The sequence below is a fragment of the Neovison vison genome, chromosome 1, assembly GCF_020171115.1.
Source record: "Neovison vison isolate M4711 chromosome 1, ASM_NN_V1, whole genome shotgun sequence".
In the NCBI taxonomy this organism is placed as follows: domain Eukaryota; kingdom Metazoa; phylum Chordata; class Mammalia; order Carnivora; family Mustelidae; genus Neogale; species Neogale vison.
The window spans coordinates 240,912,108-240,936,862 of NC_058091.1; the positions used below are offsets into that span (position 1 = coordinate 240,912,108).

Consider the following 24,755-nt stretch of genomic DNA (forward strand, 5'->3'; position numbering starts at 1 on the left):
ACATATCCAAGGGGGTTGGATACTTCCAGTTTTCCCCTTAGCCTTGTTCATATTTGGAATATACAAGCAGGGTTTCCCTTTTTTTTTTTTTTTAAGATTTTACTTATTTATTTTTCAGAGAGAGAGAGCGTGCACAAGCAGGCAGAGTGGCAGGTGGAGGCAGAGAAACAGTCCTATGTAGGACTCGATCCCATGACCCTAGGATCATGACCTGAGCTGAAGGCAGCGGCTTAACCCACTGAGCCACTTGGGTGTCCCTCCCATTCCCTTTCTTAAACTAAGGTTTCCAAAGAGAGAAATAAAAGGTCTCAGATGGATGGATATATATCCTAGCATTTATTGCAAAATGAAGTTGAGTTCCCAATCTGGGAAAATAACAAAACAGAGTCATTTGACAGCTCTTTGGGGAAAAAATCCAGTCTTTGGGCAAGGTGGTGGAGGGACTTATCTAGATAAGTCTAGATACGCTGGGATCATCTGCCCACTTACTATGACCATTCTTTTTCCATGGTTACGAAGGTGGTTTCTGATCTGGGAAAATCTTCAGCTTATGTTGGGCCCTGGTTTCCCCAGAGTTTTGTGGGGAGATTTTTTTTTTTTTAAAGTAAGCTCTGTGCCCAATGTGGGGCTTAAACTCACAACCCCAAGAATAAGAGTCACATGCTCTACCAACTGAGCCAGTCAGGCACCCCAAGAACTTTTAAAAAGTGCATACTCAGACGAAAAACCCAATACCCCAAAAAACCTCCCACTAGGGATGTCTATGGTCTCTGCCCCACTTATGTAGGGGTATAAGTGGTACATGTAAGTGGAACATGTAGCTGGTCTTTCTGCAGCTAGCTAGCATCAGGTTGCTCCTTCAGAAGTCCAGACAGAACTCAGTTTTTTGCTTCCATTCCCTCTGAAACTTGACAAGTACTTTGAGTATCCCGCTGGATAAGATCCCCCCAAACCAAACTCCCCTCTAGCAAGCTGCAGAAGGACAGGTGCAAAGACCAGGAAATAACTTGCAGGAGGGAGGAGATGGGGTCTGCCCACATTAGAAGGCCAGGCTCCAAACTCAACTCTGCCCAGAATGCACTGGGCAGGTTATACCTGGGCCTCCATTTCCCTGGAATTGCAGGTATGAAGGGCGCTACAGACCAACCCTGTGATTTTCCAGTTGTTCTCAAATTCACTCTCTCTGAGAAAGCAACATGCCACCGAGCGAGGGAATCTGTGTGGGTGCTGTCAGGCGCTGGCCTTGCGTGCGGACCACGCGCGGCCCGGGGAGCTGGAGCAGTAGTACCTATTCACCACACGCCTGCACTGGTCACACCTGACTGTACAGCACCACTGGAATTTGCAGTTACAGCTGCTGATGGCCTCAGTTCTTCTCTCTTCCACCTGCAGGCCGCACTCTGTACACAAGCGTCCACAGCTGCGCTGCTCCCACCGGGATGCGTTGCGGCTGTTCTGCAGACACTCCCGACCTTCTGTGCCAGAGACGCCCAGGCTGGAATTGCGGGTGCAGTAATCTGGTGATTCCTCTAGAAAGATCAGCTCTGCCTCTGCACTGGGAAGGAAGGCCTCAGCGGGTGCCCAGCGGCCCTCAGCGCTGTTGCCAGCCCTCAGCTGCCGCTTATCCATCTCAATTTTCAGGGCCCGGTCATACTTGGCCTTCAGGTAGTCCCCCATCTCCCGGAAGTCAGCCAGCTGCAGCCAGCAGGTCTGGATGCTGCAGCTCCCAGAGATGCCATGACATTTGCAGGTCCTTTTCATGATGGCTCGCACTGCCTTCAGAGAGAAAGAGAGAGAGGAGGAACCTGGGTAAGGAAGATGGAAGGCTAGAAATTAAATGGGATATTTTAGAGCTGTGCTGCTTAACTTTGGAGGAGCATCAGAATTCCCAGGGAGGTCTGTGAAAAACACTATTTCTGGGCCCCACTTCAGATCTTCTCAGTTGGAGTGTTTGGGGGGTGTAAAGGCGTTGGTTAGGGTAATTTTAAAGTGCCCTTGAGTATTCTTTGGGAAAATCGGGCAAATGTTGAGGAAGTTACAGGAATCAGGAAACCTAAGCTCTAGGCACAACTCCATCACTCGTGTAGCTTGTTTCTCTCTCTCACTGGAATAAGAACGATCAAGAGTACTGTGGAAATTAAGAAAATATGATCTTTGGCACTATTATTGTCTTCAAGGTAGGGGCTGGTGAGGGTTTGGATTTGTCCTCTCCCAGAGGGAAGGGAGCTCATGCAGTCTGAACCCCTACCCCCAAAGCAATTACTCATGTGTGTAATTGCCTTGAAATCCTCTTCCCTTGCTCTGGTCCAGGTCATGCAGGTATAGGTTCAAAGGGAAATTTTTATGCTCTAAGCTTTAAATCTAACTTGCTTCCAGATTGGAGTTCAGAATACTCCAGAAGTCTTGGGGGAGAATAGACCCTCCAGAGAAGCCTTGATCAGTCTCAATCCCTTGAAGTCCAGACAGATCTTAGGATACAGGTTGGATGATAACCACCTCCCCATTAATTTCCTAGAACACACAATTGAAATGGTTAAAATTTTAAGTCATGAGAGCAAGGCTTTTGTGTACTGTATTGTTCTGGGTTCTCAGAAACTTGCCTGTGGAAGGGGCTAAACCACAAAGATGAGTGATAAGATTAAAGTAGAAGATCTGAATTTATGGCCTGGTTCTGATGCTTTTTAGTTCTGTTGCCTTGGCCAAGCCACTGGCTCAGCCTGAACTGCCTTTGTCATCCAGAGAAGGGGATAGCCATCCCAGTCCTGATAGGTGGTTTAAGGATGACACATGGGTCTGAGACAGCTCTTGGTAAGCTGTAAGTTGTAAGTGTTCAGATGTGAGGTTCTTGCCAGTACTGACCCTGATAGTTCACTCACGGACTCCTATACCTACCAGTCTGCCTGCCCTGTTGTTGTGAAGATTCATTAGGGCTCTAGCGTCCTTTCCCTTTTCCAAGCTGTCCACAAAGAGTTTGGAGATCCTTTCCCCAAATTCCACATTGTCGCTGCAGCCTCCCCAGATCCAGCCATGACCTCCTGCACGTAAGGAAAGAATAAGTTCTACACATATTTCCCTGCTAAGTTTCAGGAGGAGTCAAGGTTACTTTGGCTAACATAGCTAAACCATCCCCCAAGAGCTCTAGAAGCATCTAAAGCTGCAGGTGAGACCAGGAAGTAGAGGTGCTCAGAGTGGATGGGTGAGGTCCTTTTCACAAAGACAACTGCCTACCGTTCAGATACTTTCCATCTCCAGGCAATTAGTCTCTACAGCCTCAGTAAATGTAGGCATACTGAGCCGGGCCTAGGTGATCTTAGAAGTTCATTGTAGCTCAAACATTCTGGAATTCTGCATCATTATCCTACAGTAGTCTTGTTAGAGCCATCTCCTCCCTCTTTGATGACAAATCTGAGTCTCCTAGATGGTCTGCAAATAACTGAGCAGCTCTGGATACTCAGTTAGCTTTACGAGGTAACTGGGTTAGCTTTAAGCTCTCTGGTCTTCTCATTCCTAGAGGTCTTTTGGCTTTAGAGCTCAGTGTTACTTGGTGATCCTAGATTCATGGACCCAGCTCATCCCTTGGAAGTGTATAGGTCCAGGAGCTCCCACCAAGAAGTTGCTGCCAGCATCTAGGGCTTTGAGGGACCTGTGTGTCCCTTAGCCTTTTCCTGGAAGATCTTAGCCTGCATGTAGCTCTGCCTTCCTCACTTCTTCACCCACATCAGAGAGTACAACTTACCCGTTTTTCCATTTTTTGACTCATCGCAGCCACAGTTTTCAAAATCGCCCATGCTACAGTTCTTGGTGATGGTGTACATGACTCCTGCAGAGCTGATGGCATGAATGAAAGAAGTCTCCCTGGTGGCTTTGGAGAGAAAGAGGGGACTGGAAACTTGGACCCTGATGACCCAAAGGAGAGACTGTGGAAAAGTAATTTTCTCTCTCCCTTGGTCCCTGCCCCTTTGGGTTTAAGAGGAAGTTCTTCTCCTTGAGAGAACAGTGTATGTCTTTCTAACATCCTTATGTCTTTCAGGCAGACATGACTATCCCCATGGGGATGGGGATGGTAAAATCCACACAAACAGTGATGGGACCAAGGGCACTCTCTTCACCATTTGTATTGGGACCAAGACCCTGCTTTCATGAAATCCTGCCTGGCCTTCTGTTCATTAGCTACTGCTTCTGTGCCCTTGGTCAATGGGGTCTCAGGGTCATGGAGCTGGCTTAGGAAAGAGAGAAGGGCCTTTTCTTCCTTCTGACATGAATCAGGAACTATGTAATAATCATAACGATCGTGACTACCATTTACTGAACTTGTATCTTACTAAACTCTTTAAAAAACATCGTCTCATTTCATTTCCACACACTCCCCATTCTGTCTGCAAACCCCATAGGAAGACGCTTCTCTTCATCCACATCTTTACTCTCTTTCCCCTACCTCTTCTCAGGAACCTCTCTATTGTTTGTATATAAACAGCCTTTATGTGAACTACTACATACAATTATAAAGAGCTGCAAGGTGCACACACACACACCCCACACACAACACAGCTCAGTGTGATCTTTCAGCTTCTCTGTTGTTGGGATTTTATGACAGCTGGGCAGATGGGAAACTCCTTAGGGGCAGCAAACACAAAGCCCTTTACTTGTTTTTATTTCATGCAACTCAGTGCAAGGTAGGTGTATACAAATACACAAATACAGGCCTACATTTAAAAAATAGAGAAATAATTACATTTGTATGGAAATAGTGTTGTTTTCACCTCATTCGACTCTTACAGTACACCTGGTGCACTAAACATAGCTGGCTTTATTGACCCCATGACAAAACTGGGGTTGAGAGAGGATGTAACTCACTCAGGGTTTCACAGTAAGGAAGTGGCAGATGAGCAGATCACTGATACCTTTTTCATTTCACTGTGCATAGAGATGTCATACATACAACACATACACGTACTGTAAGCTCACCTCCATGCACATACACCCCTTGGTGCAGGTGCACAAACTTACCACTTCTCAGCCTGTTGTGCGTGGAGAGCTGGAGAGCATTTTCCGGGCAGTTCCAGCGTTCCCAAGCAAATTGGAACTTACACTCCTCAATGCCACTCTGGGCACCCAGGGCCACGCTGGTCGTGTAGGTCAGGTAGGCCTGGCAGAGGGAAAAGAGCTATGAAGGTCAGCCCTGGCTCTGCTCAGTTCTTCTGGGGTTTGGGGGAATAGGCAGGACTCAAATGGGTTAGCTCTCCAGGAAGGAACAATTATGGGTTCCTCTGGGTGGGGGACTTCTGGCCCTGTCTCCCCTCCCCTCTTTTCTTTCCCCAAAAGAGTTCCCTTAGGAACCTGGATGGGTAAAAACAGGAGCCAGAGACCATCCTACCTTGGGACCTGTTATCAGGAAATTGTTCACTGACCTATCAAAAAGAGAAAAAGTGAGGCAGTGGTGAATGGGGATGAGATAATGGGGGTTTCCTCAGTGGGGAGTGGGGAAGGTGGCACAGGGGAAGGACTTACCAGGCAGAGGCACTGAAGGTGGCATAGCATATGCCCACAGCTACCCTGAGCATAAACAGGTCTCCCATGGCCTTGCTCACTCCCAGGGGACCAGGTCCAGCCCAGGGCCAACTCCAGAGAAGTGAGGAGAGGGCAGGATCCTTCTCAGTATTTATGTGGGGGAAATTCTGAATGGCCAAGGGGGAAAAATCAACAGCTCTTCTCTTTTGTCCCTTACTGGCAGGGCTGCAGGAGGCCCTGACCCAATGGGGGACCAGGAAGGAAGGACTCAGCCCAAAGCCTCCAAGGAAAGCCCCGCCTCACCCCGCCCCACCAGCCCTTCTTCCCTCCCAGGCTGACAGAGGGGCTGAAGCCTTTCCCTACACTTGAGGTTTCTTTCCTCTATAAATCAGACTTGTCTCTTCCAGCTCCATGGCTCATTTCTCAGAATCTTGTAGCCTGGAGCAGATAAGGTTCCCAACACTGAGGGTAGGTCAACAATTCCTCAGAGCTACAGTGTCCTCATCTGTCACTGAGACCTCACTCTCTGTCCTGACTTCTTCCCCAAGGTGTTAGTAATTATAGGGGAACCCTATTTGGGGCACTCTCCTACTCATTTTACCAAAATAAGTGAATACATGTTTCCCACCCTCCTCCTTGGTGACTGTAAAGTCATGAAATCATGGGACTGTGGGACAGAAACATTTCAGAGGACCTCTCTGTAATAGGCCCTTCTACCATGTTCTAGCAAAGTAAGTTCTGGTAAATTTCCTTCATTCATAGTCGGTCTTCATTTCATATGTGAGAATCAACCTTTGGGCCACCCAGGGCTGTATTTGAAAAAGCTAATGCCTTTCTGATCCTGTTTTGTTGCCAGGACATCAGCTCCTTAGGCAGGAATCTTTATTTTCTTTTCTTTTCTTTTTTTTTTTTGTTATTATTATTATTTTTAAAGTAATCTCTGCACTCAGCTTGGGGCTCAAACTTGTGATCCCGAGATCAAGAGTCTCATGTTCTACCAACTGAGCCAGATAGGTACCCCAGAAATCTTGTTTTAGGTTCACTTAAGTGCTTGAAAAGATGCCTGGATGAACAAACAAATGAATAAAAGAAATTGCGATCCCTAGTAGGGACCCGAGACACCATTCAGGTAAGATTCTTGGGACTGCAGTGAAGGGGTGGAGATCTTCCTTGGTTGGTGGAGCTCTTTTCCTGGGCAGGGGAAGGCAGCCCAGAGAGACTCAGAGGAAAGTACAAACAGGGGTTCACCATCCTGACTCATTAGTCTGTGACTATGGATGTCCAGATCACATCCCAGCTCTCCAGGGCCTGATTTGGGTGAGAAAGGGAGCTCAGACATCCCCCACTGAAGGAGTTCCAGGGACCAAGGAGTCCTCAGGCTTTTTTACTTATTAGAGCAGTGCACTCAAGCTTGGACTAGGATTGGTGTCAGTCTATAAGCTGTTAACTGTTACCTAAGTACAGAAGGGCAATTGTTTAGAAATATTTATAACAACTTGATGTAGAAATTTTATGTATTTATTTTATTAATTTTAAAAATGCGATTTATTTATTTAAGTGGGCTCCACACCCAGCATGGAGCTCGACACAGGACTTGAACTCACAATCCTGAGATCAAGACCTGAGCCAAAATCAAGAGTTGGACATTTAATCAACTAAGCCACCCAGGCACCTTGATGTAGTAATTTGGATCTAATAATATGACATTGGACTGCTATTTTGTTGTTGTTGTTGCTTGTGTTTTTGTTTTTAAGATTTTATTTATTTATTTTTGTCAAAGAGAGCTCAAGTAGAGGGAGCAGCAGGCAGAGGGAGAGGCAGTGTCCTCGATGAGCAGGGAGCCTGATGTGGGACTCGATGCCAGGCCCCTGGGGTCATGATCTGAGCCAAAGGTAGATGCTTAACCGACTGAGCCATCCAGGTGTCCCAGGGGACTCCTACTTTGTGTATATTTTTTGTTTCATTTTTCTAAGAGGATTGGTGTGAATGTCACAAATGCAAAATGTCTTTAATGGACTACAGCTCTGCCTCTCAGCCCCCTGAGAAGCCGTCTTCCCTTGTTTGCTTATGGGCTTCTCTCGTTGGGGGAAAGAAGTATCTGAGACTTGAGTCACTTAGGAAAAGCTCACTGAGTTTGTTTCCTATTTTCCCCAGTCAAGAATCTAATGTTTAACTTTTTCTTCTTAAGACAGCAGGGTTGATTTCCATACCACTTACTGTTTGGTCAGAACAGGGTTAGCATTAGCTCTGAGGTAGTCTCCTTGTGGCCCTTGAAAGAGTTTTAGGAATGACCCCACATTCACTTCCTGTGTATGAGCAACTGGGTCTTACTATCCTATGTCCCCCATTGCACCTGGCATTTCAGTTGGTACTCTACAAAAATATTCTTTTATTTTTTCCCCTAGGAAGCAGAGGGAAAGGTAGTAGGCTTTTTATGTGCAAACTTTGTATATGCTTCTGCTCAGATTTTATAAAGTTCTCATAATTTCTGTAAAAACAATTTAGGATGGGGTGCCTGGGTGGCTTAGTCGGTTTAAGCAGCTGTGTTCAGCTTAGGTCAGGGTCCTGGGATGGAGCCCTGCATCAGGCTCCCTGTTCAGCAGAGAGCCCGCTTCTCCCTTCTGCTGCTCCCCCTGCTTGTGCTCTCTTTCTCTGTGTCGGATAAGTAGATAGAATCTTTTAAAAAGATGGGGCGCCTGGGTGGCTCAGTGGGTTAAAGCCTCTGCCTTCGGCTCAGGTCATGATCCCAGAGTCCTGGGATCGAGCCCCACGTCGAGCCCCACGTCGAGACCCACGTCGAGCCCCACGTCGAGCCCCACGTCGAGACCCACGTCGAGCCCAACGTCCTCGAGCCAAGTTGAGCCCAGCCTGGGGCTCTGTGCTCCGCAGGGAGCCTGCTTCCTCCCCGGCCCTCTCTGCCTGCCACTGCCTACTTGTGATCTCTCTCTCTCTGTCAAATAAATAAAAAATCTTAAAAAAAAAAAAAAAAAATTTAGGGGGCGCCTGGGTGACTCAATGAGTTAAAGCCTCTGCCTTCGGCTCAGGTCATGATCACAGGGTCCTGGGATTGAGCCCTGCACTGGGCTCTCTTCCCAGTGGGGAGCCTGCTACTCCCTCGCTCTCTGCCTGCCTCTCAGCCTACTTGTGATCTCTTTCTGTCAAGTAAATAAATAAATAAATAAATAAATCAAAAAAAAAAAGAGAATTTAGAAGAATGGACTTTACTCCCAGGTATTAGGAGGTCTGGGCTTTGGCCACTAATTTGTTGTGTGACCTTGGGCAAGCTATTTACTACCACATGGACTCAGTTTTTTCATCTGTAAAATGAAGGAATGGGGGCAATGTTGGACATTGAATGACCTCTAGAGACTTTCCCAGTTTTCTACATGCTGTAATCCTACTTTCAGGGTTTATAGAATTTACTAATCCCTGAGATAATTATAGACTGAAGTGGGGAAGTCTTGTTTTCACCAGCTGTTTGAATGGAATCTTTTTAATCTTTGAATCCTTTAGTTGCCTGTCAGGATAGACCTGGAAGATAGACCAGAAGACCACCAGTGCTTGCTTCAGAGTGCTTTGGGGCTATGTCTACATAAGACCCCTGCGCTCAACTGATTAAAGTCCTTCATGTGGACAGAGGGTCCCCTAAAAGGAGAGATGAACAGAGATAGGCAGTTCACTTAGGAGTCTACAAATCATTTGCAGTCATTGTACCTTCATTTCCTTAATCCCAGCTCCATTATCTCATTAATTTTTTTTTTTCAGAGAAGAGGGGAGGGGCAAACACAGAGGGAGAATCTTAAGCAGGCTCCACACGCAGTGAAGAGCTAGATATGAAGCTGGATATGAAGACCTTGATCTCACAACCCTGAGATCATGACCTGAGTGGAAATCAGGAGTCAAATGCTTAACTGACTGAGCCACTCAGATGCTCTCCTCCTTTTTTAAAAAGGTGCCACCCCTAACATGGAGCTCGAACTCACAGCTTTGAGATTAAGAGTTGTGTGCTCTACACACTAAGCTAGCCATGCACCTTTATCTCTTTAGTTATTAAGGGTGTGGTCCAACTCTTGGTTTTTCTTTTCCAGGGAGGGAAATCTGGATCTGAAGACCAGAGCAGACAATGAAAGGGAGGTAAAGTGTATCACAAGGCAATGGTGTCTTTGAATAGGGAGTGTGCTGGCAAATAGGTGTTTAACAATCAGCTCTGGAGTGACAGGTGCCATGATTGGGAGTGTTTGCTGATTGCCATGGTGTAAATAATCCCACCATGGCCTTTTTCAAACAACCAATGTAGACTTGGGAAGAAATGAACAGTACCACATCATTATATACTATTCTATCATATGGATGTAATAGATGTAAATAACCTACAGAGTATAGATAATAAGATGTCAGAAAACAATTAGGAAAAGATGAATTTTGAGTACTTGTTACCTTTGTTTCTAATATAATTTAATTGGTTATATAATTTAATTTTTTAAAAGATTTTATTTTTAAGCAATCTCTACCCCCAACCTGGGGCTTCACTCATGACACTAAGATCAAGAGTCACATGCTTTACCAAATGAACCAGCCAGGAGACCCTATGTAATTTAATTTTTAGTAATGACTTGTTTAACAACTGGTGTGCAAGATTCCTGAAAATTTGCCTATCAGCTTTTTGAGCTGGGACATACTGCCCCCAGCATACGGTTGGAGCCCTGTGCCTTCCTTGCAGGCTCCTGGGAGATACAGTGCAAAAGATTTCTATGTGGAATTGAACCCCACTGTTTATCAATTCCAGTTATAGGCAAGGCTTTAACCCTTGCTGAGCCATAGTCTTGCTACCTGCCCTCAAGGGGCTTGGTATCTAGTAATTAGAGGCTAAGGTGTGTATTTAACTATAACGTAGGGCAGAAAGTGGAATACAATGAATAAATGCACGTACCTCTGGACGGGTATTCATAGAGCTAGAAAGGAGGTAGGATCAGATAATCCTGGAGACTCCTTCTACCTTTATTGTTCAGGGATGTTGAGGTTTCAAGAGTCCTAGGGGAAGCTGAGGACTATGATCAATGAGGAATAAACCGGAGTCACCCTTGTGCCCAGTTTCAGAAAATCTAGAGGCCATTCATGGAACCAAGAGTGAGCTAGAGGGTCCTGTTTTATAAGATACATGAGGCCCAGAGACAAGGGACGTACTCAGGGTCACACATCAAGTTGAGGCCAAGAAAACTTGGATCCTGCCATCCAGGTTTGCTCTGGATCGAGGGTTCTTCCATGAAGTGGGGCTTCCAGTGCTTGAACCAGGACAGTGCTGGGCAAAGCAGGTGGTTGGTCACCCTACAATGATGATAGTGTGCATCTTACGCTAATATTTCTTTCCGCATGTGCACTCTCACTAAACTCCCCAATCCCTGGTTCCCCTATATATCTTTTCCCAGGCTTCGTCCCAGGCTCTGACCCTACTAGCACTTCTTTAGACTGTAGGGCAGGTTGGGGTGGGGGCAGTGGAGTGAGAGGGTGGAGAGAAGGTAGAGGTAGCTGAAAATTCCAGAAGAGAAAGAGATAGGATTTCTGACTTTTTGCACTTCTCTGCTAATTAGCTAAGGGGGTATGGGGGAGGGTGGAGGGTGGCGGGTAGGGGTGGGGGTAGGTGGGGAGAATGAGCCCAATGCATATTCTTCTAAAATGTAACATTGAGCAAATCTCAGTGTTTTTTTCAATCTCTGGTCTCCACCCTTTCACCTTGGAAACTGATCTTTTCCTGCCCCCCCGGGGACCCTTGACTCCCTCTCCAAATGCCACGGATGCTTGAGGTCCTGGTCCTCCCTTTAGCGCCTCAGTTTAGCTTCAGTGACTTGCAAAAACTCCTCAACAATATGTCCAAGGAAGGAAGAAGAGAATACTTTAAGATCTCCCTTTCAGATCCAGAGTGGCAGGTGGAAGAAAAAAAGAGGCCCTCCTGTGTGGAAAATGGGAACAGTTGGTTGTCTGTTAAACACGTGGGTGGCAGGGCTGGCGTACATTACAGGGGATGAATCTGCAAGCCATGACTAGATCTGTTTCATGTTTGAAGATGCTTCATTATTCTGGAAGCTCCTTAGGGGTAGGCCCTCTCAATCCCAGCCACAGGGGGACCTCTCATAGGAAAGCGGCATCTTTCTCCCACTGGATTGAAGTGCCCAGATAGCAGAAGCTACATCTTCACTACTAGCCTTGGAAGGTTTGGAGTTGGAGGGGCTCCTCTGAGGAGAGATTTCAGAGGGTTAAAACCCCTTCATTCTGTTTTCTATTCTCTCACTGTTCTAAACTCCCATCTCTAGACCCTGGATAGGACACAGAAATTCCCAATTAATGTTTCTTGATTGATCGCTGGGGAAGAAAGTATGGAGATGATTGTGGGATTTATTAGTTTTCAGAGAAATATTCATCCATCTCTCCATTTATCCATTCTAAAAATATTTATCTACTGTTTCAGGCCAGTACTCAACACTTACGAGTCTAATATGAATTATCCTTAGTTGATATATTTATCCTGGACATGCTCTCAGTCTGGTCTGAAAGAGTAATGTAAATTTATAACAATACAATGAGATCAAGTACTCTGTTGAAGCTAGAAAGAAGAGTCAAGAGGGGGATAAAAAATCCATAGAAATGGGACTTCTGATAGAGAGCTGCCATCTGGTGGCATTAGATGGTACAACAGGCTCCTTGTTGGCTCTGATGGAAGCTTCACTAATTGCAATTCCAGCCTGTATGAGCATCTGCCTAATGGGTAGCCAGCCAGCCAGCCCATTGACTGGCAATGGGGGGGGGGCATATAAAACAACTTCTTCTTCTTTTTTTTTAAAAAAAATATTTTATTCATTTATTTGACAGAGAGAGATCACAAGTAGGCAAAGAGGCAGGCAGAGAGAGAGGGGGAGGCAGGATCCCCGCTGAGCAGAGAGAGCCAGATGCAGGACTCGATTCCAGGACCCTGAGATCATGACCTGAGCCGAAGGCAGAGGCTTAACCCACTGAGCCATCCAGGAGCCCCTCTTTTTTTTTTTTAAGAGTCAGTAGACTTCATTTCAAATATATATATATACACAGACACACACACACACACATATATATATACATATATATATTTAAATATTTTATTTATTTAATTGAGAGAGAGAGAGCATGAGCCAGGTGAGGGGCAGAGAGAGAGACAAAATCCCTGTTGAGCAGGGAGCCCAGTGTGGGGCTCGAGCCCAGGGACCTGGGTTCATGATCTGAGCCAAAAATTAGAAGCTTAACTGACTGAGTCACCCAGGCACCCCATACATGTTATTTTAATTTAATTTAATTCAATTTTTTTAAGTAGGCTCCATGCCCAGCGTGGGGCTTGATCTCACAACCCTGAGACCAAGAGTCACATGCTCTACCAACTGAGCCAATCAGGTGTCCTTATACATATGTAATTTAAAAAATATAACTGTGTTTTTGTTTTTGTTATTGTTTTTAGATTTTATTTACTTATTTGACAGAGAGAGAAAGAGAGAGAGAGACAGCAAGAGAGGGAACACAAGCAGGGGAAGTGGGAGAGGAAGAAGCAGGCTTCCCACCAAGCAGGGAGCCTGATGCAGGATTCAAATCCCAGGACCCTGGGATCATGACCTGAGCTGAAGGCAGATGCTTAACAAATCAGCCACTCAGGTGCCCCAGAACTGTGTTGTTATTCAACTTGGTTTTATTTTGTTTGTTTGTTTTGTTTTTTCCTCAACTTGGCTTTTAAATTTCTACCTCAGAGACCCCTTTCTGTGACACTACAAAACAATCTACCTTGTTTTTTCTTAATTTTTATATTAAATCAAAAACATGCTCCTAAAAGTTAAACATTGGATAGGATTTGTTTAGAAAAGCTCCAGCCTTCTTCAACTATACAGCCTTTTTCTTCTCAAGAGCAACAACTTTCAGTAGTTTTTTTTATTTGATGCTATTACTAGTGCTTCCATATTTCTTTTTAAAAAGATTTTATTTTATTTTATTTATTTTTTAAGATTTTTAAAAAAAGATTATTTATTTATTTATTTGACAGACAGAGATCCCAAGTAGGCAGAGAGGAAGGCAAGCAGGCGCTCTGCTGAGCAGAGAGCCCAATGCAGGGCACGATCCCAGGACCCTGGGATCACGACTGGAGCTGAAAGCAGAGGCTTTAACCCACTGAGCCACCCAGGCAGCCCTAATATTTTGTTTTGAAGTTTTCTCTACATCCATTGTAGGGCTTGAATTCCCAACCCCAAGATAAAGAGTCACACATTCCAAAGACTGAGCCAGCCAGGTGCCCCTACTTCTGTATTTCTTAAAAAAAAGAAAAGAAAAGAAAAGAGAAAAAAAGCCTATTTGAATCCTATGTATTAAATTTTCAATTTTAGGTATTATCTGTTTACTTCCCACCATGGAGGATGAGAATTCGCCTCTCTTTTCTCTCCTCACCTATCAAATCCAAATCCATCTTTCTCATCCTCTTATCTCCCAAGATGGTTAAATTATAATTTTACTTAGGACAGGGTTCAGTGTTTATACTATGTTCATATAAATACTATTTATTATTTATTTATTTACTTTTAAAGATTTTATTTATTTATTTGACAGAAAGCCATCACTAGTAGGCAGAGAGGGAGGAGGAAGCAGGCTCCCTCTGAGCAGAGAGCCTGATGTGGGGCTTGATCCCAGGATCCTGAGATTGGGGCCTGAGCCAAAGGCAGAGGCTTAACCCATTGAGACACCCAAGTGCCCCTGTAAATACTATTTTTAAAGGAGAGTCATGAGACAAGCCAACCTTACTTTTCTTTCCCTATAAGTCTCTGTTTTCCCTGGGATGAATAATTTTCTTTTCTTTTGTTGTTTGCTTCTTTTCTGTGTAGTTATTACCACTTCAAACCCTAACTGTGCCACTCATCTAAAACACCTCTCAAGACATTTAGCTCTCACATTCACTCTAGTCTGGCCAAGCTACTTCTCTGCACACAGAGAAGGATATATCTGCATACAGATAAAATGATACAGCTATCATTGTAGCATCATTTTTACCATCAGGATAAGGGTTCACTTTACTTCTCCATTTTGTTGTACATCCTATTTCTTAAATATTATGTCTTTTTATCTCTGTTTGCTCCCCTCATTTTGGTGGGTAACATATTTCAGTGGCTACCTGAAAATGGATGCATGGGAAGCACATTTTTAAAGACCTACATGTCTGAAAATCTTTGTTCTACTCTCACTTGGTTGATATTTAAAATTTTTCTTAGCTTAATGTTTTGGTAGGGTATAGAGTTATAGGTTGGAAATAATTTTCCCACAGAATGTTGAGGCCATTGTTCCAATATCTTCTGGTTTCCAGTATTGCTATTAAGAAACTTAGGCCATTTTGAATGCTAGTCTTCTGTAGGTTACTTGTGCTTCTTCCCACTACCACCCTTGGAAGCTTGTAGAAGCTTTTCTTTATCCTCAGAGTACTGAAATCCCACAATTATGTGATTTTGGTTTACAACTTTTTCATCTCTTGTGTTTAGTACTCATGGATTCTTTCAGTCTGTAAACATATGTGTTTTTGTTTTGATAAACTTTATTTATTTATTTATTTTAAAAGGTACTTTTATTTTTTTTAAAAAAGAGTTTATTTATTTATTTGACAGACAGAGATCCCAAGTAGGCAGAGAGGCAGGCAGAGAGTGAGATAGAAGCAGGCCCCCTGCTGAGCAGAGAGCCCAATGCAGGGCTTCATCCCAGGACCCTGAGATCATGACCTGAGCTGAAGGCAGAGGTTTTAACCAACTGAGCCACCCAGGCGCCCTTTTGATAAACTTCCTTGTATTATTTCTTTGATAGTTTCTTTCCCTTCATTTTCTGTGTTCTCTTTTTCTAAATTATTTTTGTGTTTTGTGTGAGGATGTCAGACCTCCTTGACTGATTCTCTATTTTCTCATTTTATCTCTTCTTTCCTGCTTTCCATGTTTCGTTTTGTTTTGTTTTATTGTTTTATTATCTAGAAGAATTCCTCATCTCTATCTTCCAAACTTTATTTATTTTAATTTTTGTTCATTTATATATTTTTTAGAGAGAGAGTATGTTCTGGGGGTGGAGGCGGGGAGAGGAGCAGAGGGAGAGGGATAGGGAGAGAGAGAGAATCTTAAGCAGGCTCCATGCCCAATGTAGAGCCTGACATATGGTTCGATCTCACCACCCTGAGATCATGACCTGAGCCAAAAATCAAGAGTTGGATGTTAACTGACTGAGTCCCTGGGCGCCTTTATCTTCCCACTTTTAGGTTGTATTCTTTTCATTTCTGAAAAGAAATACAACATATCATATTCATATTAAATATGATATTTCATATCATATTCATATCAAATATTTAATACCTAAGAGTTTTCTCTTATTCTCTGAATAATCCTTTATTTTTATTATTTTTTTTAAAGATTTTATTTATTTATTTGACAGAGAGAGATCACAAGTAGACAGAGAGGCAGGCAGAGAGAGAGGAGGTGAATAATCCTTTAAAAAACAGTATTCTGGGGTGCCTGGGTGGCTCAGTTGGTAAATGAGATCACTGTTGGAGTGGAAATCAAGAGTTGGATACTTAACCAAGTGCCACACAGGTGCCCCCAACTCTGACTCACATTTTTATTTTTATTTTTAAAAATTTTATCTATTTATTTGAGAGAGAGAGAATGAGAGAGAGAACATGAGAGGGAGGAGGGTCAGAGAGAGAAGCATACTCCCCATTGAGCCCCCCCTCCCCATGCAGGACTTGATCCTGGGACTCTAGGATTATGACCTGAGCCAAAAGCAGATGTTCAACCAACTGAGCCACCCAGGCATCCTAACATTTTTAAAAGATCCCTTTGGCTGCTATGTGGACAATGAATTGGTGGAGGATGGGGGTACCAAAGACACTGACAGATCTCTCTCAAGAAGAGCTGACCATGTCTTGGTACTTAATCAACCTTTCTCCCTCATTCCTGATCCCTCCTCACTCCCAGTATTTTTCCAGCCTGTGTGACTGGGAAGAAGGGGGATGGCATTACCTGAGCAATCAGGGCTTCATTGGTTGAGAAAGGTAATGACAGCAAAGTTCAATGGAGATTTTTGGTTGGTAGTTGAAAATTTAGCTCAGGAGCTGGGGAGAAAGGACATAATTTTGAATACCTAGATTTCAGATCTAATTTGGAGAAGAAATAGTTGAAGCTGTGAGATTGTATGAGGCATCTGGGAGAGGGAATTCAGAGAAAAGAGCAGAGGGCCAAAGACAGACCCTCAGTGAATACAACACCAGCAAAGGAAGCAGCACAAATAGGGCACAAATAGTGGATGGTTGCAACATCAGTGCAGTGCAGAAACCCAGGACAATTTAAGCTGGAGTCCCAGCTGAGTGAGGAACACAGCAGCTAGATGGCAAAAGAGGAGTTATGGCAGATTGGAGTACCCAGGAAGGCTTGTGGCAGAAACAGGACCTAAAAGGACCTTGAAGGACAGATAGACTAGGTTGATGGAGATAAAAGCAGAGATTTCCAGACCAAAAAGCCCAAGAACCAAGGTAGACCAGAAAATTCTGACCATTGTGTTGGTGTGCAAGTTCAGGGAGTTGTTGGGAGTTCGTGAGAGGAGGCTTTAGTCAGGAAATCTTGGACGAGAAATGCATCAGGAAAGAGCTGAATAAGTTAGTCGATCAACATGTACATTTTTTTAAAAGATCTTATTATTTATTTGATAGAGGGAGAGATCACAAGCAGGGAGGAGAAGCAGAGGGAGGGGAAGAAGCAGGCTTTCCGAGGAGCAAGGATCCCCACACGGGGCTCGATCTCAGGACCCTGATATCATGACCTGAGCTGAAGGCAATTGCTTAACCAACTAAGCCACCCAGGTGCCCTTACATGTACATTTTTTGAGCACCCCTGTGTACTATGCACAAGGTTAGGTTCTGGAAATATATCTGTGAACCAAGAGACCAAGGCCTTGTATTTCAGAGCATACCCATTAGCAAGTCAGGTCTTCATAAGCAAGCAGAGGAGTTTAGACTTCATACTATGAGACACTGCTCTCCTGTGACCCTATAATGGGAGCTGGGTGGAAGGATCTCCTTAGCCTGTGGGGGACATGGAAGAGTGTAGGCAGAGGAAACGCAGACTGGTAAAGAGTTTGCGTGAGTGTGTGAGCCTAGTGTGCACACATAGACTAGGATGGGTGCACTGGAAAGACAGGGAAGTGGTTGGAATTTCCGAGAAAGTCTTTGGAGACATTGATAGGTGATTCATTAACCTTTGCAAGGGAATTTTGCATTTAATAAGAATAAGGGCTTTGTTTGGCTTAAATGGCATGAATTAAACTCTGATGGTGGAATTATTGGTTTGAGTCAGTAGGAAGAAGAGGTAGTTGTTGGAGAGAGGGCAGTCCATAATCATCCCTGGTTCTGAAATAAGACCTTTTCAGGAGCTGTCTACCTACTCAGAGACCAGCTCTTATCTTCCACGTGATATGACAGGTACTGCTTCACTCTCTGGACATCATTTTTTCACTACCTCAGGACATCATTTTGATGGTTGAGAAGCAGATGTAGGACTTCTTGGTTTCCTAGAGATGAAATCATTCCCTCCTAACTTCTAAATGACCATCACCTTGCTTGCCCTGCAGACTCAACTTTCCTAGAGAAATGAAGGGAAAGGAATTGAAGAGAAATGGGCAATAGGTAGGAGCATACAGTCTCAAAAATTCTGTGTAAATCTTGAAAGGGAAGTCAAAGGAAACAGACAAAATTTTTTCTTGAGCTTGGATCAGCAGAGAATGATGCCGCTTCCTGCAGATATTTATAAAAAGCACTGGACAAGCAGAACCAGGAGTCAGAGCGACCAGCTCATACTGTTTTTCCAGGAACTTGCCCAAGTTTGACACCTAAAGTTCCACATTCTGGGAAAACTGAGACAGTTGATCATCCCATTAGGAGGCCTGGGCTCCCTCTCTGCAACTACCATTACCTCCCTTCCCTTGAGCTCAAGTTTCCCCTTCATTTGGTAAAGTATGGTACCTGGACAAGGTGATAGCAAAGAGCCCTTCCACGACTAATGGAACAATCAGTCTGGAAATTTGCCCAGGTTGCTCTGACACCCATTTTCTCTGGAGCTTGCCCTGAGGTTGGGCAAAACCAATGTCACCACCAGAGGGCGCACTCAAGGATTAGAGGACCAGGAAGTTCTTTTTTTTTTTTTTTTTTTAAGATTTATTTATTTGTTTGACAGAGAGAGAGAGAGAGAGAGAGAGAGAGATTACAAATAGGCAGAGAGAGAGGGGGAAGGAGGCTCCCTGCTTAGCAGAGAGCCTGATGCAGGGCTCAATTCTAGGACCCTGGGATCATGACATGAGCCAAAGGCAGAGGGTTAACCCACTGAGCCACCCAGGCGCCCCAGGACCAGGAAGTTCTTAAAAAGACCTTCTTCTTGGGGCGCCTGGGTGGCTCAGTGGGTTAAGCCGCTGCCTTCGGCTCGGGTCATGATCTCAGGGTCCTGGGATCGAGTCCCACATCGGGCTCCCTGCTCATCAGGGAGCCTGCTTCTTCCTCTCTCTCTGCCTACCTCTCTGCCTACTTGTGATCTCTCTCTGTCAAAAAAAAAAAAAAAAAAAAAAAAAAAGACCTTCTTTTTCTTCTTTTTTTTCTTCTTCTTCTTCTTCTTCTTCTTCTTCTTCTTCTTCTCCTTCTCCTTCTCCTTCTTCTTCTTCCTTCTTCCTTCTTCCTTCTTCCTTCTTTCTCCTCTTCTTCATCTTCCTCTTTCTTCTTCTTTTTAGATTTTATTTTATTTATTTGATAGAGAGAGAGAGAGATCACAAGTAGGCAGAGTCAGGCAGAGAGAGAAAGGGAAGCAGGCTCCCTCCCCGCTGAGCAGAAGGCCCAAGTGGTACTTGATCCCAGAACCCTGAGATCATTACCTGAGCCAAAGGCAGAGGCTTAACCCACTGAACCACCCAGATGCCCCCCCAAAAAAACCCTCTTCTGTGAGTGACATGAGTCAGTATCAGCCAACAGTGTATTATAATTATTAGGTGTCACCTACAAAATGAAATGAAGATTATTCTCAGTTGTCAGATTGTTTCACAATCTGCTACACATCTCAGCTCTCTAACTGATAAGTATCGCTTCATGTTTCTGTACTTCTGTTCTATCTGTAAAATGGGGATGATGATAACAGTGCTTACCTCATAGAGACATCATGAAGATTAATTTTGTTGTTGTTGTTGGCTCCATACCCAACGTGGGCTTGAACTCATGACCTTGAGATTAAGAGTCTCATGCTCCACCAACTGAGCCAGCCAGGGCCCCAAAGCTGTCATGCGTGAAGTGCTTAGACCTCTGCTTGCTCTTCGGCACGGGGATTTTCATTTATCTTGTTCATTTATGTAAATGAATATCTCCAGTGCTTAGAGCTTTGCCAGCTCATAGCAGGCATTCAGTAAATATTTGTTGAATGAAGGTCTAAGATTTGGGAAAAGATGTTCAAGGTAATATGTGGTTATTCTTGAGGTTTTTAAACCCCATGGGATTTATCTATTTTCATCTTTTAATTTTTCTTTAATTTTAAATTTTTAAAAAGATTCTATATATTTATTTAAGAGAGAGGGAGTGCACAAGCAGGGGGAGGGGCAGAGGGAGAGGGAGAAGCAAACTCCCCACTGATCAGGGAGCCCGATGTGGAACTAGATTCCAGGACCTTGAGATCATGACCTGAGCTGAAGGCAGACACTTAACCCACTGAGCCACCCAGGCGCCACTTCACCTTTTAATTTTTTTTTTTTAAAGATTTTATTTATTTATTTGACAGACAGAGATCACAAGTAGGCAGAGACGCAGGCAGAGAGAGGAGGAAGCAGGCTCCCTGCTGAGCAGAGAGCCCGATGTGGGGCTCGATCCCAGGACCCTGGAATCATGACCTGAGCCGAAGGCAGAGGCTTAACCCACTGAGCCACCCAGGCGCCCCCACCTTTTAATTTTTACAAACGAGAAATTGAGGTCCAGAAAGAATCTTTCCAATGTCACATGAACTTGACTGGCAATAAAATTAAATATCAAATCTTTGTCAGAAGAGAAAGGCACTAGATGGAACCTCTGTTTCCCCACTTTATGTTTCTTTTTTACCTGTCCAATATTTATAGGAACTTCTCACGTGGAAACTCAGCTTCCATCTGAATCGATGCCTTCCTCTCTGATGGCACAATACCCGTCGTAGCAGGCAGAGTCATGTTCTCCCACAGGAACAAAATGTCTTGTTCTGAAAGAAGATAGGATAACAGTGTTCATGCTGTGTCTTCGACTTCTGTGTTTCCACTCATTCTGAGGCCTGCTCCTCTTTCCTTCCTCAGAAAGCTTGGGACCCTGCGTACATAGCCCAAACTCTCACAGCCACTCCAGAAATGAACTCTGCACTGATTTTGCACTGAGGCAGACCTGGTTTCAAATCCCATTTCTACTACTTGCTACCTGTGTGATTTCGGTGTACCAGTTTCTGTGCTTCTACAGCTTGAGTTTGTGAGTCTATAAGATGGGCACGGTGCCATCATATTCCCAGTAAAGGTAAACATTAGCTAATAATATGGGGCCAACTGATTGTCCAAAATGATGAATGCAAAAAGACCCAAAACAAGGCAAGTTGTAGTTTCAACTTGGGTTGTCTGGGAAGCAAACTCTGAGATGGAGAGTAGCAGCAGTGTGTTTATGCGAGTGTGCTCTTGGGGTCGGCACTTGTAGAAGAAGGCTGGACAGAGGAGGAAATGGGTTGTACTGTAAGCCCAGGGATGACCTCAGCTGGTCTTCCACAGGGAGCCCTAGAGTGGGATGTGCCTTCAGAGCGTTGCCAACTGAGGTGAGGGAGCTAGGCCTTTCGTGCTCCCATGTTGTCACTTACCCAGTACAGGCTGTCCTGGAGGTTTTCTTCAGCCAAAGCATTCTCCAAAGAGGACTGGCAGCCGAGGGTCATGGCAGCATTCCCAGAAGCTGGGGAGATAGATAAGTCCTGCATTCCTGAAGGGGGATCTGGGCTCTGTAGCACAGCATGGTTCCCCAACTCCAGATCCTACATAAAGATCCCAGAGGTGGGGGCGCCTGGCATCCAGACGTGTCCAGAGTTAGTTGAATATCACCATCATCAGCCTGACCCTGCCATCCTGTACATGCCCTTTCAGCTCTGGGCTTCTATAGAAGAAGGGTATGGGATGTCTTCCAGACGAGTATGCAAAAGCAGGAGAGGATTCATACTCAGCCAGGAAATAGTTTTACGTTTGCACAGACAAAAAATTGAATCCAGATCCTCCTGTTCAGAAAATGTATTACTGCTGAGAAAAAAGGAAGAGATTTTCTATTTTTCCTGTTTCTTCTATAGCTGTGACATGGACAGTAGGATGGGAAGATATGCTATTTTATGGGCCCTTTCTTACCTGCAGCTGATTTTTATGAATGGCTCAGTGGGAGCCTGGAGCCCAGGAAGATGTTTTCTGGGAGCTATTGTTCTCAAGAAAAACTTGTAACACGAAAATTCCTTCGGAAATTTCAGATAGGCCTTTGCGTGACCTAACCTGTTTGCTGTTTGCTTGTTTTAGTGATTCTAAAACTGCAGTTACCCTTCTTGCACAAACGTTTCCTTGTTGCAACAGAATTGCAAAGACCACCAATGAGAAGAAGAACCATGATTCTCCTAGGCATTTCAGAGTCCCTGCCTTGAACTGCTGGATGAAGGCCAGGAGGAGAGGGGACTCAGGAGGCGGGGCTTTCCCCGGGGGTGAAAGATGCCTGAGAAGAGTAGTGAGAACAGTGGTTAGCTTGAGGGTTAGTTCCAAATGGAAGATACTAGAGGGAGGAAAGTAGAGTTACCATCTGTGCCCCAACAGCAGCCTCTGACCTTTGGAGGGCAGTCCTCCTTTGCCTCTGAGGACCACATGAGCCTCCATCTGGATTCTTTTTTTTTTTTTTTTTTTTTTAAGATTTTATTTATTTGACAGAGAGAGGTCACAAGTAGGCAGAGAGGCAGGCAGAGAGAGAGAGAGGAGGAAGCAGGCTCCCTGCTGAGCAGAGAGCCCGATGCGGGACTCGATCCCAGGACCCTGAGATCATGACCCGAGCCGAAGGCAGCGGCTCAACCCACTGAGCCACCCAGGCGCCCCTCCATCTGGGTTCTTACAGGGCAGATTCTTCTTGAACTCACGATAAGGGGGAGGCAGGCTGTTGGAAGGGCGAGAGCTCTAGATTAGGAGCCTGGAAGCCTGGGCTCCGGCTCTGTTTAAGCAGTGTGCACCTTGTTCAGATCATTTCACTTTTCGGGCATTAGTTTTCTGAGTATTGGGACTACATCATCCCTGTCATCCCTGATCAATCACAGACCTGAGAGCCTGTGATTCTGATACCCTACAACGCTGGTGAGAGGTAACCCAGCTAACAGGAAGAGCATGTGGGTGCTGAGTCCTACTGACTCGGTTTAGATCCCAGCATCACCACTTAGAAGTGATGTGAACTTTGTAAATTATTTAACTGTTCTCAGCCTCAGTTCCCAGATCTGTAAGTTTATAGTGGTACCTACATGGTAGATCTGTTTTGAAGTTGGAAGTGAAACCGTGTTGCTTGAACTGCATGTTGAGGCACTCTAATGCTCTGCAGTGAAGTCACGCAGGACCACCATGGAATTGTTCAAATTTCTGAGGGAAACACAATGATGCAGAGGTAGTTCATAGTTGAAACATTGCAACTTGATGGCTTATGTTCTTGTATCGTCACGAAGCGGGACTTTCAGTGTCATAAAAGGCAAGCACCACATGAAAATCAATGTGGGGAGGAGTGCCTGGGTGGCTCAGTCACTTTGGTGTCTGCCCTCAGCTCAGGTCATGATCCTGGGGTCCTGGGATTGAGCCCCACGTAGTTGGTGGGGGTGGTCCCTGCTCAGCGGGAAGCCTGCTTCTCCACCTGCCTCGACTTTCCCCTCTGCCTACTTGTACTCTCTATCTCTCTGTCAAATAAATAAATAAATCTTTTTTTTTTAAAAAAGAAAGAAAATCAACGTGGAACACAAAAGGTGGGTGGTGGTCTCCAATATGTTTAAGAAGTTGAAGTGCGCAATAGTGGCACACATCCCATTAGCAAGTACTTGTGGTTATTTAAGAATAGAATAAAAATATTTTCTTTCAATTTATATGCACCACTTTCCTCCCCACAAACAACTACTATGGTGTTAGTATATTAACACATCTTAATCTGTTTGGATCTAATTATTTAATAAATGGCCCAGGGGAATGGTGGCAAACTTAAGTTTTCCTGTGGGCCCTGTGAATAGAGAAAGTTTGGGAACTTCTGATAGATGGAAAGTACCTGGCACATGGTATGTGTTCAAAGAATGCTCAAAAAAAATTTTTTTTTAAAGATTTTATTTATTTGAGAGAGAGAGAGCATGCTCACACAAGTGTGGGAGAGGGGCAGTGGGAGAGGAAGACTCAGACTGAGCAGGGAGCCCACCCTGGGGCTCAACCCCAGGACCTTGAGATCATGACCTGAGCTGAAGTCAGACTGAGCCATGCAGGCTCTCCAAATGGTAAAAATTATTAAGGAAGCTTGCAAGAGGGAACAGAGAGCTACCTCTTAGAGCGTATTTCTTATAGTGGTGGGAGCCACCATGAATCAAGAGGAACTTGGCACATCTTTATAATAATAGTACCAGGCACATAGAGGTGCTGCATAAAGGCCACCTGAATGAGTGACTGTGTCACAGGTAAAAGGTTTTATAAGGTGCCCGGGACACCACCACCAAGCTGAATAATTTTTTCAGGGTCCCTTCGTCTCTTCCTCACATCCTATAACTAGCCCAGTGTATTTCCCAAGAACATCCCCAAATACGATCCATTCTCTCCAGAGGATTTTGGTCTTTAGTCCTGTTTCAATGTGGTAAAATTGCTCTTCTGTAGAATTCCATTTTGAAGAGTTTGCCACACAGATTCTGAGACATTTGGTGCTTTTAGGTGCAGTCTGGGCTGCGTTCAAAATAGGACTGGCCACAGAGTGGAAGGAGTCTTGTGGGGAGTTACACTATACCAAAGTGAGCCAATCATTGGTTTAGCCTCTTTCCCTAGAAAACAGCTGTTTTTAAGGCCTTAGGAAAACAACAACATGCAAGAGTCCAGCCCTCTACATTGTCAGTTTTAACTTTAAATCAGTGTAGAATAAAAGGTATAATTTTGTTCCCAAGTAGCCTCTGCCTGCAGTGTGGAAA

The 24,755-nt window shown here is 44.5% G+C and overlaps 1 protein-coding gene across 1 annotated transcript; it reads right to left on the reverse strand.

Moving 5' to 3' along the window:
- Positions 1-1,230: 1,230 nt before the first annotated feature.
- On the reverse strand, positions 1,231-5,576 carry WNT8A (Wnt family member 8A). The gene is made up of 6 exons (XM_044240802.1): positions 5,509-5,576; positions 5,375-5,408; positions 5,008-5,146; positions 3,737-3,862; positions 2,893-3,035; positions 1,231-1,776 (listed from the first exon to the last, which is right to left on the reverse strand). Exons 1-6 carry the CDS (start codon positions 5,574-5,576, stop codon positions 1,231-1,233), a joined length of 1,056 nt encoding a protein of 351 aa, XP_044096737.1.
- Positions 5,577-24,755: the final 19,179 nt, after the last annotated feature.